The sequence below is a fragment of the Gopherus flavomarginatus genome, chromosome 7 (assembly GCF_025201925.1).
Source record: "Gopherus flavomarginatus isolate rGopFla2 chromosome 7, rGopFla2.mat.asm, whole genome shotgun sequence".
NCBI lineage: Eukaryota > Metazoa > Chordata > Testudines > Testudinidae > Gopherus > Gopherus flavomarginatus.
Window position 1 is genome coordinate 53,309,431 of NC_066623.1, and position 17,773 is coordinate 53,327,203.

General features: G+C 42.8%; 1 protein-coding gene across 5 annotated transcripts in view; it reads left to right on the forward strand.

Annotated features, from left to right (window-relative positions):
• The window catches only part of KIFAP3 (kinesin associated protein 3), a 174,970-nt gene extending 157,879 nt beyond the window's left edge, over nucleotides 1-17,091 (forward strand). For 3 of the 5 annotated variants that reach the window (XM_050963131.1, XM_050963133.1, XM_050963135.1), the window contains one exon: nucleotides 16,627-17,091. In XM_050963131.1, the coding sequence (XP_050819088.1) occupies nucleotides 16,627-16,735 (109 nt within the window). In that variant the 3' untranslated portion in view covers nucleotides 16,736-17,091. The other 2 variants (XR_007775618.1, XM_050963134.1) reach the window with 2 other exon arrangements.
• The last annotated feature ends 682 nt before the right edge of the window (nucleotides 17,092-17,773 follow it).

Genomic DNA, 17,773 nt, shown 5'->3' on the forward strand with positions numbered 1-17,773 from the left:
GAGCATCGATGGGAAATCTGTAATAGACTTAATTCACTTCAATGGGGAACACTGCAAGTTTGGGGACAAAGTAGGAGTACAAGATGGGACTCTGCCCTGCCCCCAAAGTGAGTAGAGTCTAAGCCACACACATTTACGTGGAGGACCTCCGTGAAATCTGGTGGCAGGGGAGGAGGGTAATGCTGCTTGAGTTTCTCTTCTGCCTCCCTCACTACAGCCCTCTGTCCTACCCATTCATGCAGAAAAGTACGAGAGATGATGTGGCTCCCTATTATAGGTGGGGCTAATAGTGCAGCCTATTCTTATGGTTGCTTGTCACTTCCCATTATAAGACCCTGTCTTCAGTGGCTTATAACTTTGCCAGAATTTGTCTTTGGGCTGAAATTTTCCATGCTGGGTGTCTGCCTCAGGTTGAATTTTTTTTTGAAAACTTCAGCCAAAATGATTGTCATTTCTGAGAACAAGACTAAATAAAAATGTTGTTTTGCCCATGTTAAAATAAATTCTGGTGACCTTTTCTTTAAAGAGCTCTAGCACCCCCATGCTTTGGAGCAGGGATTTCACATTGGCAGTGTGGGGAGGCCTTTGTGTGAAGGATATGCATTTTATTGTCCCTGTGAAAACCTACTCTAATCTGGCCAAGTTATAAACCTTTGAAAAATTACAAATGGTAATTGCAGTTCACACAAATTCAGTGTAGAGACTGGGACAGATTTTAACAGCTAAATTACCTGAAGAGTCTGTTCACACTGAGCATAGAATCATAGGACTGGAAGGGGCTTCGAGATGTCATCTAGTCCAGTCACCTGCACTCATGGCAGGACTAAGTATTATCCAGGCCATCCTTGATAGGTGTTTGTCTAACCCGCTCTTTAAAATCTCCGATGATGTAGATTCCACCACCTTCCTAGACCATTTATTCCAGTGCTTAACCACCCTGACAGGAAGTTTTCCTAATGTTCAACCTGAACCTCCCTTGCTGCAATTTAACCCCGTTGCTGCTTATCCTATTCTCAGAGGTTGAAGAGAACAGTTTGTCTTCCTTCTTGTAACAGCCTTTTATATACTTGAAAACTGTTATGTCCCCTGTCAGTCTTCTCCAAACTAAACAAACCCAATTTTTTCAATCTTCCCTCTTAGGTCATGTTTTCTCTACCTTTAATCATTTTTGTTGCTCTTCTCTAGATTTTCTCCAATTTGTCCACATCTTTCCTGAAATGTGGTGCCCAGAACTGGACACACTACTCCAGTTGAGGCCTAATCAGCGTGGAATAGATAATTACTTATGTCTTGCTTGCAACACTCCTGCTAATAAATCCCAGAATGATGTTTGCTTTTTTTTTATAACAGTGTACATTGTTGACTCATGTTTAGTTTGTGATCCATTATAATGGCCAGATCCTTTTATGTAGTACTCCTTCCTAGGCAGTCATATCCCATTTTGTATGCATGCAACCGATTGTTCCTTCTGAAGTGGAGTACTTTGCATTTCTTCTTACTGAATTTCATCCTATTTACTTCAGACCATTTCTCCAGTTTGACCTGATCATTTTGAATTTTAATCCTATCCTCCAAAATACTTGCAACCCCTCCCACCTTGGTATTGCCCGCAAAATTTATAAGTGTACTCTATGCCATAATCTAAATCATTGATAAAGATACTGAACAGAACCAAACCCAGAACTGATCCCTGTGGGACCTCACTTGATACGCCCTTCCAGCTTGACCGTGAATCACTGGTAAGTACTCTCTGGGAATGGTTTTCCAACTAGTTATACACCCACTTATTTCCCTAGTTTATGTATGAGAAGATCATGTGAGACAGTATCAGAAGCCTTACTAAACTCAGGATACATCTACCACTTCCCTCCAATCCACAAGGCTTGTTAGCTGGTCAAAAAAAGCTATTAGGTTGGTTTAACATGAATTGTTTTTGACACATCCATGCTGACTGTTACTTATCACCTTATTATCATCTAGATGTTCACAAATTTTGATTGCTTAATTATATGTTCCATTATCTTTCCGGGTACTGAAGTTAAGTTACTGACTGGTCTGTAATTCCCTGGGTTTTCCTTATTTCCCTTTTTATAAATTGGCACTATATTTGCCCTCTTCTAGTCTTCTGGAATCTCTCCCGTCTTCCATGACTTTTTGAAGATAATCGTTAATGACTCAAATCTCTTCAGTCAGCTCCTTGAGTATTCTGGGATGTATTTCATCAGGCCCTGGTGACTTGAAGACCTCTAAATTGACTAAGTAATTTTTAACCTTTTTCCCTATTTTATCCTCTGATCCAACCTAATTTTCGCTGTCTTTCACTGTTAGATGTCCAGTTGCTACTAACTTTTTGCTGAAACTGAAACAAGAGAGTAATTTAGCACATCTGCCATTTCCACATTTTCTGTTGTTCCTCTCACCCCTCATTGAGTAACGGAGCTACCCTGTCCTTGATCTTCCTCTTGCTTCTAATGTATTCATAAAATGTTTTCTTATTACCCTTTGTGTCTAGCTAGTTTAATCTCATTTTGTGCCTTGGCCTTTCTAATTTTGTCCCTGCATATTTGTGTTGTTTGTTCATATTCATCTTTTGTAATTAGGGCTGTTGATTAATAGCAGTTAACCGATGTGATTAACTCAAAAAAAGTAATCGTGATTAAAAAAATTAATCACGGTTTTAATCACACTGCTAAACAATAAGTACCAATTAAAATTGATTATTTTTGGATGTTTTTCTACATTTTCAAATATATTGATTTAAATTACAACACAGAACACAAAGTATATACTGCTCACTTTATTTTTTATTACAAATATTTGCACTGTAAAAATGATGAAAGAAATAGTATTTTTCAGTTCACCTCTTACAAGTACTGTAACTCTTTATCATGAAAATGAAACTAACAAATGTAGATTTGTTTTGTTACATAATTGCACTCAAAAACAAAGCCATGCAAAACTTTAGAGCCTACAAGTCCATTCGGTCCTACTTCTCGTTCAGCCAATCGCTAAGACAAACAAGTTTGTTTACATTTGCAAGAAATAATACTGCCCACTTCTTACTTACAATGTCACTAGAAAGTGAGAACAGGTGTTCACATGGAACTTTTGTAGGCAGCACTGCAAGTTATTTACATGCCAGATATACATGCTGTACATTCGTATACCCCTTCATGCTTCAGCCACCATTCCAGAGAACATGTTGATGACACCTGTTTAAAAAAAAAATTGTTAATTAATTTGTGACTTCACTCCTTCGGGGAGACTTGTATGTTTCCGGCACTGTTTTACCCGCATTCTGCCATATATTTCATGTTATAGCAGTCTCGGATGATAACTCAGCACATGTTCATTTTAAGAATACTTTTGCTGCAGATTTGACAAAACGCAAAGAAGGTGTGAGATTTCTAAAGGTAGCTATAGCACTCGATTCGAGGTTTGGAAGGTACTTCAGATTCTTAAAATCTGAGAGGGTTGAGGTGTGGAGCATGCTTTCAGAAGTCTTAAAAGAGCAACACTCCGATGCAGACATTGCAGAACTTGAACCATCAAAAAAAGAAAATCAGCCTTTTGCTGGTGGCATCTGACTCAGATGATGAAAATGAACATGCGTCGGTCCACACTGCTTTTGATTTTTATCAAGCAGAAGCCATCAGCATGCATGCATGTCCTCTGGAATAGTGGATGACGCATGAAGGTACATAAGAATCTTTAGTGCATCTGGCACATAAAATCTTGTGATGCCAGCTGCAACAGTGCCATGCGAATGCCTGTTCTCACTTTCAGGTGATGTTGTGAAAAAGAAGTAGGCAGCATTATCTCCTGCAAATGTAAATAAACTTGTTTGTCTGAGTGATTAGCTGAGCAAGAAATAGGACTGAATGGACTTGTAGGCTCTAAAGTTTTACATTGTTTTATTTTTGAAATCAGTTATTTTTGTACTTAATTCCACATTTGTAAGTTCAACTTTCATGATCAAGATTGCACTGCAGTACTTGTATTAAGTGAATTGAAAAATGCTATTTTTTGTTTTTTACATTGCAAATATTTGTAATAAAAAATGAATATAAAGTGAGCACTGTACACTTTGTATTCTGTGCTGTAATTGAAATCAATATATTTGAAAATGTAGAAACTATCCAAAAATATTTAAGTAAATGATATTCTGTTATTGTTTAAAGTGCGATTAATCACAATTAATTTTTTTAATTGCTTGACTGCCTTATTTGTAATTTGCCTAGTTTCCACTTTTTGCATGCTCCAGCCTAGAGCTGAACAGGACTTTCCATGCAGTTGCAGCTCTGGGCTACTGCAGGCCATTCTGGGTGCAGGTCAAGGCACCTGAACCACAGGCAAGGAGGCTGTGATGCCACATGATGGAATTTGTATTTTCAATTTTTTTTTTAATTGAATAGTAAATAATACAGAGGGGAGAAGCAGCCACCCACCAGCCTATATTAAAGTTGCAGAATCAAGCACTCAGAAATTAGTTCATGCTGGAATTAAGGTCTCTGCAACCTTAATTGAGACTTCTTGTGCATATGCATTATGTACAGTCTTTATTACATGATCACATACTACTTTTTCCTTCAGGGTCCCTGGCTCACTCAGGAGAAATCAAAGCTGTGTAGTTAAGGATGCTGTCTGTAGGACCCCTGCCTCATTTGTTGTAGAAGTTGGAAAGTTTTTAGTGAATGAGGCAGGAGACTGCAGAAAAAGAATGGATGGTTTCATGGTTAAAGCAGTTGAACATACCCTAGAACATTAGATTCCATCCCTGCCTCTGACAGAGTTCTTGTGTGATGCAGGGCTAGTCACTTACACCAGACTTTGGCCACCTGACTTGAGACCCTTATTCTGATTTACAGAAGTGCTGAGCACTCACAGCTACAGCTTAAGTCGGCCATCTCTAGACTTAACCAGGCATCGATGCTGCTGCGATCAATGCAGCGGGGGTCGATTTAGTGGGTCTAGTGATTAATTAGAGACTATATCATAAAGCATATGCACAAGGAAGCACAGAAAACCTGAACTCTGGCATTTCCTAATTTTTGAGTGCTTGACTTTGCAACGTTAATGTTAATATAATTATTTGTGTAATTAATATTTAATATTAGTATGCAGATATGCATGGTACTTTATGTACCAATAATTGCACAGTTCCTGCCCCAAAGCTTCCATCCAAGCTGAATTTGAGAGAGACAAAGTATGGGAAAGATAAACAGAAGGGGAAGAAGGAAGGTGGGGCCATGAAATACAGAATTTAAAATATTTGTAATTTATCGTGCAATTATCATACCATTACAGGTCATGACTATAGTTACCGGATCTGTTATTACATATAAAAACCTCTGCCTCCCAGTCTCCCAGGATTTGCTGTCATAAGCTGATGTGCAGAACAAATTAGTGGACAATTAAGGAGAAACAGAGAAGTAGCTGCATCAGACTATTATATAGTGGATCTGTGGAACCTTTTGTCTTTTGGTTACCAGAGTCCAAGCAACCATGAGTAGCTACCATCTGAACGCTAAGTGACCTGTGTGACATTAGCATAGTGGCCTCGATCCATTAGTTAGTGGACAGGAGTCCATCACAAAATGATCATCCTAGCTGGCACTTGTTTGGTAGTCTCAGCAGAAAGTCCAGGGAACTAATGGCCTCTGGCTACTGAATGATCCTCCCAACTCTACAGGTGGTCATTTTGTGGGGGGGAGGGGGAAGAAGCACACTGAGAAGCTTGTAGTGTCTTACCTGCAGATAAAGGCTCTTGGACTTTCAATCTAGTACCTTTCATCAGCACTTAAAAATGAGAGCTACCAAGAGAGGAGAGAAAATACAGACTTAAGCACTATCAAGTCCTGTCTCTTGTTGGCACTCAAGTATGATACAATTTAGATGCAGTTCATTATGTATGTATTACAATGCTGGACTTATGTCTCAAAGTTATGGTGAGTGGTGTTTCATTTTCATGGCTTGGGTACCCCATGAGGGAAAAATAGTGTCTTTTACCATGTATTGAACATAATTCATCCTCTGTGTTATACACAGGAACCTGATACAGTTTCATAGATAGAGTATCATAGATTATTAGTGTTGGAAGGAACCTCAGGAGATCATCTAGTCCAACCCAGTTTATGCATTCCAAAGTTTTATGGCATAGGATTTTACAGCAGGATGGCTAGAACTGTAACAGTACTATATGTTATCAACAATACTGTCACTGACTAATAGAGTCTCTTTCAGAAGTGAAGTGATAGGACTCTGAGGATAAGATTATTGTGACTACTAGTTGCATGGCTGGGGGTAGGGGGAGAGAACCTTGCACATTTTAAACTGTATTCTTAAAATATTCATCGTAATAAGGTATGCAAGTGATTCTCAAAGAGGGAGCTCTATGTCTGTTGGCAGTACTGAGGCCAAGTTTTCAAAGGATCCTGCACACCTAAAAATATGGGCCTAATCCTCATTCCATTGACATCTATGTAAATTTTGCCAGATCAGTTATAATTCAGTGGGAGCAAGATCGGAGCCCATGTGTGTACGTATGTGTTGCATAGTTATGCATGCAAATAAACTTCAGTTGAGCAAAGCACCTAAGCACATGAGTAGCTTTAAGCATGTGAGTAGTCCCACAGAAGTCCGTGGACCTATTCATGAATGAAAAGTTCTGCACATACATAAGTGCTTTGCTGGATCAAGGCCCCACCTTGAGTGTATGGATAAACATTTGCACTTGTACTAAATGGAGACCTTTTTAAAATGTGTTCCCGTTCATTAGTTTAGTGCCTCTTAAAATTACAAGTGGGTCTTGCATCAATCTGATTCATGCAAGATATGCAGGCAGTGGGGGTTGGCTGGTCTTCAGAGCAGGACTAGGATTTGAAGACATCTGGCTTCTAATCCTGGCTCTGACACTTACAGTGTATGTGACTGTGACCTCCTGTTTTCAGTGGCCAATTATTTTTTGTCCCTGCATTTTTGGGTACCAAACATGAAACAGAGGCCAAAAAAATCTTATTTAAATCCATATTCAAGTTTTGAAATACAATTTCCCCACCTGCTGTGGGGTCATGTATCAGCAGTCACCAGAACACCTATGTCCATCTCCACTTCATCAGGAGGTTGCAACCTCTTCTTTCAGATGTGGACCTGGTTTCCCTCATCCATGCCTGTGTCACCTCATAGTTTGATTATTGCAGTGCACTCTGCATGGGGCTATATGGTATCTTTAAATACAATATGAGGCTGAAGCTGGTGTATAGTGAGGCTACCTGCCTCCTCAGCAGTATTTCCTGCTGGGAGCACACAATGCCGATGCTCTGGGTTCTGGTCTGGCTACCTGTGGATTTCCAGATAGATTTCAAAGTGTTACTTTTGACCCATAAAGTCCCAAATGACCTGGGAGCTGCCTTTCTGAAGGCTTGCCTTCACTTGAGGAATTAGCGCCCATATTACAGCAACTGTCAGCACCAGTGCTCAGTAAGGGGCTGAGGTATCTTTACCACTCTCATGAAAATCTACAGCGAGCAGCTGTGCACTATTGCTGGCCATTTTTGTAATACGGGAGCTAATTTTCCTAATGTAGAAGATCCTAGAGAGCCCTGTTCTCTGCCTGCACCACAGAGTTACAGCCAGTGCGGGCCCCTGAACTGGAATACCATCAGAGCGCTGATACAGGTGTTCCCCCTTCATCCCCTGGTCTGAAACAGGTCTTCCAGGTCTACTGCAAAGCCTGTCTGTTCTCTCAGGCTTTGAGCCGAGGGACGGGTACAATGAGAGCAGGTATATGTGGGGAAGGGGGATACTGCCTGGCATTTCCTGGCTTGGATAAGGGTGGCATTGCTAGTTTTGTTTGATTGTATTTTAAAATGTCTCCTAGGCACTATGGACCCAGGACAGGCACATTATTTTTGTACATTATGAATCAAGGTAAATATCAATAAATAAAGCTGTTAAGAAATCTCTCTTCACTCATGCACATTAGGAGCATTTTTCCCCTTGGCATGTGTTCTTCGGTTCCCCAGCCGTACAAGCAAATTAGAAAGTTCAGCTGTCATTCTGGGAAGGTCATAGATCATGCCAGCAGCCTGAGTAATCCAAGAGGTTTTAAGTATCATTGCATTTAGTTTAAAGTGAAATTTGCTCTGACAGGGGTTGGCAGACCAATAGGAAAAAGAAATATTTGTGCTCAGAGAAGTGCATGTGTAGAGACCGCGAGTATAACTGATGGTTGGAAGTGATTTCAGTCTAAAAAAAACAAATCATTAAGAGAGTGCATAGGGGTAAAATACACAGTTCATATTTTAAAGTGTCTCAAAATGAACCAGCAGCTGAGGTTAGCATTACATAATAATTAGTTGTGTTCTCTGTTTAACTCCATGAGTCCCAGACATGTTGGTAAACCATCCGTGAGAAAACAGTGATGCTTTTGCTGTATGGTGAGCACAGTCACCAACGTCTACCATCAAGTAAAAGAATTTTTAAGAGAAAGATGCCTTAACAGTTTACAGATTAGGGCAATTTCAGAAACTCACTTGTGCCAGACTCACTACAATGTTGTGCAGTCAGTTTCCATTAGATAACTATATGTGGTCTGAATGAGCTCCCATTAGGTATCAATTTGAACTGTGTAATGGGAAGTGAAAACAATTTATTTTTTTTTTTTAGGGGGATGAGGAGGTGGAGGAGTGGGGTTACTCGCTTGATTTCATTAAGATATGTCACTGCATTTTCAGAACAGGGGTCTGTATAGTGCCCAGTATCAATAATACTAACTCCAGTTCTTCACTTAAGAGTAAGTTTGAATTTGATTGCTAGTGTAGAAATAAAAGCAATTGTTATCGTCATCACAACCTAGAGCAGTGAGACATGGCAACTTACCAAGAAAGATACGCAAAAGCTAGATGCATTTCATCACAAATGTCTGAGAAGAATATTGGGAATAATATATAGAGATAGGAAGACGAATGAAGAAGTCAGAAAAATTACTGCACAAGTCACCCTCTAACAAATAATCTACAAAAGAAGACATCAGTGGCTGGGACATGTGCTGAAAATGGAAAAAGAATGCTTACGAAATACCACCCTTGAAGGGAAGCCAGAAAACAAAAGAAGAAAGAGAGGAAGACCGCGAATAATGTAGAAACAAACAGTTCTGAACCACAACAAGCATCTCAACATGAAATGGGAATATTTGGAGAGAAAGGCAGTTGACAGGCATGGATGGTAAATGTGGGTAGCCCAATGTGCAGCAAAGCATGGGATGATCTATGGTCTAAGGTAGAAATAAAAACCCATGAAGCAAGTTATCTCAGTCCGGTCACTAGTGGACATCTTAAACCCCACCATCACAACTGGCTCCATCCTTGGCTGAGGTGTGGAAAGACTCAGTGGGACATGGATACTAAACTCCTTTCTCCACCGTCGAGGTGGCCTTTCCAGGTCAAGAGTGCAGCAGAACGTAGGCATGGGGCATGCTTATGCTGTCATTGCTCTTGGTATAGTTTGCTCTGGGTATCACAAGAACGTCAGTCTGCAGTGCTGGCAAGCCATCCCCGCCCCCTGATTGTTCACTTTTTGTCCCTCAATTTTCTGGGTTCTGTGGACCCTCACTCAGTTTAGGGGATGGAGAGACAGGGCGGCTTTCATTCAGGTGGACTCTGCCCACCAATCTCAATCATCCAAGAGGTAGGCTGGGACTTTTCAAGAGCACTAAACTCACTTGAAAGCAAAACCAGTATTTTCTGAGGCATAGACAAGGATTCATTTACCTAAGGAAAATATTTAGGTAGCGCACCATTTTCTGGAGGGTGGTGAGTTTAATATAATTTTTTGTTTTCTCTTTTTTTTTTTTTTTAAATCAAATGTCTGAAGTAGTTATCAGCTGATCCATCTCTTACATTTTTCTTCAGGACACTACCATATGTCGGAACCATTCCGAAATAACTGATGCTGCTCAAAGTTTAACCTGTAGGGACCTGTACCTAATTACTTACACATTTACAAAAAGGGGAAAAAATTGATTTGCTGAGAACGTAATTGAAACCATGTTTTTTTGCCTAGCTTTTCATCCATTTAGATACATTTAGAAGTTGTTTAAATAAGGATTACTAAACTGGAAATAGTTGGAAATACTTGGCAATATTCTGTAATGAGGAGAGAATGCCATCTAGTGGTTAATAGTACTTGTGCCCAGCACAATATTCCATGCCTTTTTTTTGGTATCCTATACTGTGTTAGGGCAGACAAAGGCCAGAAGAAACCCACACATTTCTGCAGTGCTAGGTGTAGGCAATTTTGTATTTAATTAAAAGAATTTGCCCATAGGGAATCTGAGTCTGAGGATGCTAAGTTTTGTCTTGAACTAAGTAGCCATTTGGGGCCTGCAGTCTCCTCTCCCCATTCCACCACATTAAAGTTGAAAGGGGCTGCACCTGATTCTGTTTTATGCAAAACAGGTGTGGTCTTTGGGTTTCTGACTAATTGCCATAGCAGCCTTCAGCTGGCCATAGTGTGGTCCCCCTGCCATATATATAGTGTCTTCCCAGCCTAAAATTTTCAGGAATGTGAGTCACCATCACAAATGTGATGGGGCTCTAGTTGTTACCACAATAATAAATAATGAATTATTGAAAACTGATGGTACATCAATCACAGACAATACACCACTGTAAAAAATAAATAAAATGAAGAACTGAGTTCCCTATAACAAATTAGGGAGACAAGGTGGGTGAGGGAATGTCTTTTATTGGACCAACTTCTGCTGGTGAAAGAACCTTTTAAGCCTTCACCCACCTTGTGTCTCTAATATCCTGGGACCAACACTGCAAAATGTAACATGTTATTTTTTTAAATTATAAATTATTTGACTCTAGAACCTGAACTGGATAGGTCAATATTTTGAGAATTTGTGAAAGGAAAGAAAAAAAAATTATTCCTGAACTGAAGTTCTGACTTAAAGGGACACTGATTAAGAAAAAGAATGGACTTGATTCTACCCTATCACCCCAGTTTTACACTTGTGTAATGCCACTGACATCCATGGATTTACATTACCATAATGGATGGAGAATCAAGCATATTCAGACACATTTTCCCTTACCTACAGTATGTTAGTAACTCCTGAGATTATCATAATTGAAAGCTGAAAATCTACTTTACTTTTCACCATTTCCCCTGTTTATTTACTTTTTGCTCTTGAAAATAGACTAGTCAGTCTATTATTTTCAGTCACTCTATGACCTGTACACAGAAAATTAGGCCTGAGATGAGCCCTCCTTCTAATCTATCTGCCCTTTCCCAAGGGCCTGTCACAGTAGGATCAAGGTGCTATATGCTGGGGAAAGGAGGGAGAGGCTGGAAGGGAAATCCATTCTCTGGCCTACTTTGGCTGTAATCATGAGTTGTTAATTTTGAGTGCAGTGTTTGATTGTCTTTGATTCTTTGGGGACCGGAGAAGAGGTGTATCTGGAGATGGTGAGGATAGGACCCTCTGTGGTCTCATTTGGCTCAGATCTGCTGTTGAGAAGGTCATACCTAGTGCTCCCTGGTAGTCTGCTGGATGACCGCAGCTGCTGCAGAGAGACCTGGAAAGTGAGGCAGTCTTGAAGAGCTCATGCCTGTTCCCCAAAGGCTTTGTAAAAGAATACCAGAACTTTGGAGTGGTTCCAGTAAGGAAGGGGAAGCCAGTGCAGGCTGCAGAGCATACTCCTTAGCTCGCTCCCATCCTAAGCAGACAGGACACTAGAGTGTGTATGCATGTACCAGTGTTATTTGACTCCTAGCCCTACTGAGGAATTTGTTCAGCATGGCACTACAGGCCTTCCTCAGGGCCTTGGTGAATTGATGAAGTGTGACAATAGCATGCCTGGTTCAGGGAGAAACAAACAGCTTCTCTCAGAACCACTGCATCCTGATTTGGGGCAGAGCACTAGTAGGCCAGGTCTGCAATACAAACTCATGCTGGCATTGCTGTCTGTCAGAAGCATGAAGAGGTGTGATCCTAGACTGACACAGCTGTGCCGGCAGAAGCCCCTAGTGTAGACATGGTTATATTGGCAACATTGCACTCTAACTGGTATAATCTATTTTGCTTAGGGGAGCTGGGATAAACTGCATCCACACTAGGAGGGCTTTGCCAGTGTAGTATACCAGTATAGACATACTAACAAAGCCTTTAGGTTTTGGTTGTAACCTCTCGGATGGCTTATCTCCTCCTTTGCAATTTGGCTTATTGGCCATTCTCTGTCCCTGAGGAAGCAGGTCTGGCACTCTTAAATCCTCCACTCTCTGGATTATCATTGTAGCATCTTTTAGGTACACTGGTTTCCTGACTGGTCAAGCACCAAACTCCTCATGTTCGTCTCTAGGTCCTGCACAGTTTCATGTTGCTGGAAGCAGTCTCTGTGTGGAGATAAAGTGCTGGAACATGATCCTCTCAGTGCTCTGTTGATCATGACGCCAGTTTAGCTCAAGCATGGGCTTGAAGTTAAAAGTATTTAAGTGCTTTGCTGAATCAGGGCCTGTGAGGTTACAAGTCTGTGTGTCCTGGGTATCCCATTCTATTACAGGTTCATGCTGTTGTGGTCCACAACAACTGTGTTCAGTATGTGTAGGATAATGGCAACAGTGATAAAGTGCATTTCTTCCCCACTCTTAAGCACTGGTGGCCACTAGCCCTTTAATGTCTTGGTGTGAGAAGTTCAGCTCCTTCCCCCCGTGGTTCTAGTCAGACACTACTCTGAGGTCCTTTTTGTCCAGCTCTGTCTATTCAGGTGCAAGTGTAAAAGATGGTACAATACCAAAGAGTATGCAATAATCCAGTGTCCTGGCCAACATTCACTTTTTTCCTCTGCCTCTGTCTCCTACCTCAGAATGTGAAATATTTGTCACCTTTGTATCTAACTCACTGCTTTGGGACAGCTGGAGGGTGAAAACAGATACTGTATATGAAAACCAAATTAACATTCAGTCCAGATAGAACATAGGCCCTCTATCTACCCTTTGGATGTCAGTCTTATCACTCCAGAAACCATGGTGTGAATTTCTGACCTAGTACATAATCAGTGCCATATTTCCAGTTGGTATTTCCCCAGTAAGTTTGGGGTTTCTCTCCATTGGTCAGAAGATAATCTGACTGTGTTTTGTTGTATACAGTTAGCAGAGGGCTTTGCATCAATAGCAGTTTTCTAACAATGTTGGATTATAGCAATATATTTAAATCCTCTCAAACAGGGAAGTATTATCTTTATTTTGTAGACAAGGAAATTAAGTCATAGGCCTGGTCTACACTACAAGTTTATACCGAATTTAGCAGAGTTAAACCGATTTAACCCTGCACTCTTCCACACAATGAAGCCCTTTATAGTGATATAAAGGGCTCTTAAAACCGATTTCTGTACTCCTCCCCGACGAGGGGAGTAGCGCTGAAATTGGTATTGCCATGTCGGATTAGGGTTAGTGTGGCCGCAATTCAACAGTATTGGCCTCCTGGCGGTATCCCACAGTGCACCATTGTGACCGCTCTGGAAAGCCATCTGAACTCGGATGCACTGTCCAGGTAGACAGGAAAAGCCCCGCGAACTTTTGAATTTCATTTCCTGTTTGGCCAGCATGGAGAGCTCACCAGCACAGGTGACCATGCAGAACTCATCAGCACAGGTAACAATGCAGTCTCCTGAGAATCGAAAAAGAGCTCCAGCATGGACCGCACGGGAGTTACTGGATCTCATTGCTATATGGGGAGAGGATTCCATGCTAACAGAACTCCGTTCCAAAAGACGAAATGAAAAAATATTTGAAAAAATTTCCAAGGCCATGATGCAGAGATGCCACACCAGGGACTCAGTACAGTGCTGTGTGAAAGTTAAGGAGCTCAGACAAGCCTACCAGAAAACCAAAGAAGCAAACGGAAGGTCCGGGGCAGGGCCGAAAACATGCCGCTTCTACGGTGAGCTGCATGCAATTCTTGGGGAGTCTGCCACCACTACCCCACCTCTGTCCGTGGAGGACAGGAGGGATGCTCGAGATGAGAGGTGGCAGCAGGAAGATCAGTGGTGGCAGGATGCAACTCTGGGGCTGCTACGTGATCAAACTGACATGCTCCAGCATCTGGTGGAGCTTCAGGAACAGCAGCAGGATCACAGAGTGCCGCTGCAGCCCCTGTATAACCACCCTCCCCCCTCACCATGTTCCATATTCTCCTCACCCAGACATGTAAGAACGTGGGGGGGGGCTCCGTGCACCTGCCCACTCCACCCCCATGGACAGCTCAACCAAAAGGCTTTCATTATTTTGAAATTTTTTTAGTGGCCTTTTCCTTCCCTCCTGACCTCCTCCCAAACCACACCTGGGCTACCTTGTCAGTTCTCTCCCTCTTTTTATAATGAATTAATAAAGAATACATGATTTTTAAACAATAGTGACTTTATTTCCTTAAGCAAGCTGTAATCGAAGGGGGAGGGTGGGTTGTTTACAGGGAATGAGTCAATCAAGGGGAGAGTGGTGTTCATCAAGGGGAAACAAACACAGCAGTCACACCATATCCTGGCCCGTGATGAAACTCGTTTTCAAAGCTTCTCTGATGCGCACCGCGTCCTGATGTGCTCTTCTAATCGCCCTGGTGTCTGGCTGCACGTAATCAGCAGCCAGGTGATTTGCCTCAGCCTCTCACCCCACCATAAAGGTCTCCCCCTTACTCTCACAGAGATTGTGGAGCACACAGCAAGCAGCAATAACAAAGGGGACATCGGTTTGGCTGAGGTCTGAGCAAGTCAGTAATGTGCGCCAGCACGCCTTTAAACAGCCAGATGCATATTCTACCACCATTCTGCACTTGCTCAGCCTGTAGTTGAACAACTCCAGACTACTGTCCAGGCTGCCTGTGTATGGCTTCATGAGCCATGGCATCGAGGGGTAGGCTGGGTCCCCCAGGATAACTACAGGCATTTCAAAATCCCAAACTGTTGTTTTCTGGTCTGGGAAGTAATTCCCTTGCTGCAGCCATTTAAACAGAGTAGTGTTCCTGAAGACACAAGCATCATGAACCCTTCCTGGTCATCCCACGTGGATGTTGGTGAAACATCCCTTGTGATCCACTAGTGCTTGCAGCACCATTGAAAAGTACCCCTGGTGGTTTATGTACTGGGTGCCCTGCTGTTCCGGTGCCAAGATAGGGATATGGGTTCCATCTGTCGCCCCACCACAATTAGGGAATCCCATTGCAGCAAAGCCATCCACTACGACCTGCACATTTCCCAGAGTCACAACCTTTCGTAGCAGCAGCTTAATGATTGCTTTGGCTACTTGCATCACAGCAGCCCCACAGTAGATTTTCCCACTCCAAATTGATTCCCGACTGACCGGTAGCTGTCTGGCGTTGCAAGCTTCCAGAGGGCTATTGCCTCTTGCTTCTCAACTGTGAGGGCTGCGCTCATCTTGGTATTCTGGTGTTTCAGGGCAGGGGAAAGCAAGTCACAAAGTTCCATGAAAGTGCCCTTATGCATGTGAAAGTTTTGCAGCCACTGGGAATCGTCCCAAACCTGCAAAACTATGCGGTCCCACCACTCTGTGCTTGTTTCCCGGGCCCAAAATCGGTGTTCAATGGCTAGAACCTGCCCCATTACCAGCAGGATCTCCAAAGCGCAGGGGCCCGTGGTCTGAGAGAATTCTGTGTCCATGTCCTCATCACTCTCGTTGCCGCGCTGCCGTAGCCGCCACCTCTTCGCCTGGTTTTGCAGGTCCTGGTTCAGCATAGACTGCACGATAATGCACAAGGTGTTTACAACATCCATGATTGCTGTCTTGAGCTCAGCAGGGTCCATGCTTGCTGTGCTATGGCGTTTGCACAGTTCACCCAGGAAAAAAGGCGCAAAACGGTTGTCTGCTGCTTTCACGGAGGGAGGGGTGAGGCTATACCCAGAACCACCCACGACAATGTTTTTTGCCCCATCACGCACTGGGATCTCAACCTAGAATTCCAAGAGTGGGGGAGACTGCGGGAACTATGGGATAGCTATGGGATAGCTACCAACAGTGCAACGCTCCGGAAATTGACACCAGCCTCGGTACATGGACGCACACCGCCGAATTATTGTGCTTAGTGTGTCCGCGTGCACTCGACTTTATACAATCTGTTTTAAAAAAAACAGTTTCTATAAAATCGGTATAATCCTGTAGTGTAGACATACCCATAGTGAAGTGACTTGCTACTGAATTAATAGTATAGCAGGATCTAGGAATCCCATAACCCAGTCCCTTGCACTGCTCACTAGACCAGAAGTTCCAAAAGTGTAGTCCACAGAATGTTGGCTAGTCACGTGATACAGGCTCTTCCATTCCCAACTGGTAACATTTTATTAAAAGATTCCAGCAATCCATCAAATACTTCCCTAGTTTACTTTTCCTTTTCAGGAGCTGCCTTAATCTCTAGAGATATTACCTGATCATGACTGAGAGAATCTCGAGTCCAAAGAGGGTTGGTGTTCAAGATTGTGTCTCTTAATGTGGTCTACCCTATGGAAAAGTTTGAGAGCCCCAGCCCTAGAGCACACTTCCTGTATGTGAAACACAAGCATCAACACCAGTTTCTCTCTTTTTTTCTCTCTCTCTCCCTCCTTCCCCCCCCAGCATTGGAGTGGATGGATTTGGTCAGCCAGCTGGTACTCCTGGCCGCCCTGCGACTGCGTATGGATACCGTCCTGATGAATCTTTCTACTACGGCTATGGTACCCGATAGAGCATCCCTCTGCATACGTTAGGGTGCTGTCTTCCTGCTCCATTAGAAACCAGTTGTATGTAGCTGACTTTAGAGCACTCCCTGGTAATGCATGGTTATACTGGAATGGGTCTGTGTGATATGTATCCTTTGGTATGTGTTAGCTCTAGATAAACCTAACCCTTTCTGATTCTAGCATTTCAAACACAGACTGTGTTCACTCCTCAGTTTGTCTCTTTATTATAATTTTTGTACAGTGTTTGCCATGTGACTTGAAAGCAAGTATTGAAAAGCTACTAGGCTGGAAAGTAAACATTACATTATGTATATTAAGCAAGTAATTTAATTTCTATTAAAAAGAAAAACCATTCAGTCAGTGCTGATGAATGCTTGAGCTCCATGTTTCTCTCTGGTTCATGGGGGATTTTTGTAATTGCCTCTTTTAGAGCATTTTAAGTGATGTACATGTACTGTTGAAGTACTTGAGTAAGCCTCCCAGAGGAAAAGCCTAGTGCCTGGCATCTGATGGCTATACCCTAGAGCACTGTTGCAGAAATACAGCACTGTTCAAACATCCCAGCAGCACACAGCCCAGAGGGTATGGCGCTTTACAGCTGTAACATTGGAGGGTAGATGCAGATTCACTCATCTTGAGCTTGAAACAATTTTCAAACAGTTACAGCAGGGGTGGACAAACATTTTGGCCAGAAGGCCACATCTGGGTGGGGAAATTGCATGCAGGGCTGTGATTGTAGAGCTGGGGCAGGGAGTTGGGGTGTAGGAGAGAGTGCGGCATGTGGGAGGGGGTGCAGTGTGCAGGAAGGGATACAGAGTGCAGGAGGGGGCTCAGGGCAGGGGGTTGGGATGCAGGAAGGGTGCTGAGTGTGGCAGGGGGCTCCGGGCAGGGGGTTGAGGTGCAGGAGAAGTGTGGGGTGCGGGCTCCGGCCCAGCACCACTTACCTTAGCAGCTCCAGGGTGGCAGCGGACCTAAGGCAGGCTCCCTGCCTGCCCTGGCCTTGCACCACTCCCAGAAGCGGCCAGCACCATGTCCCTGCGGCC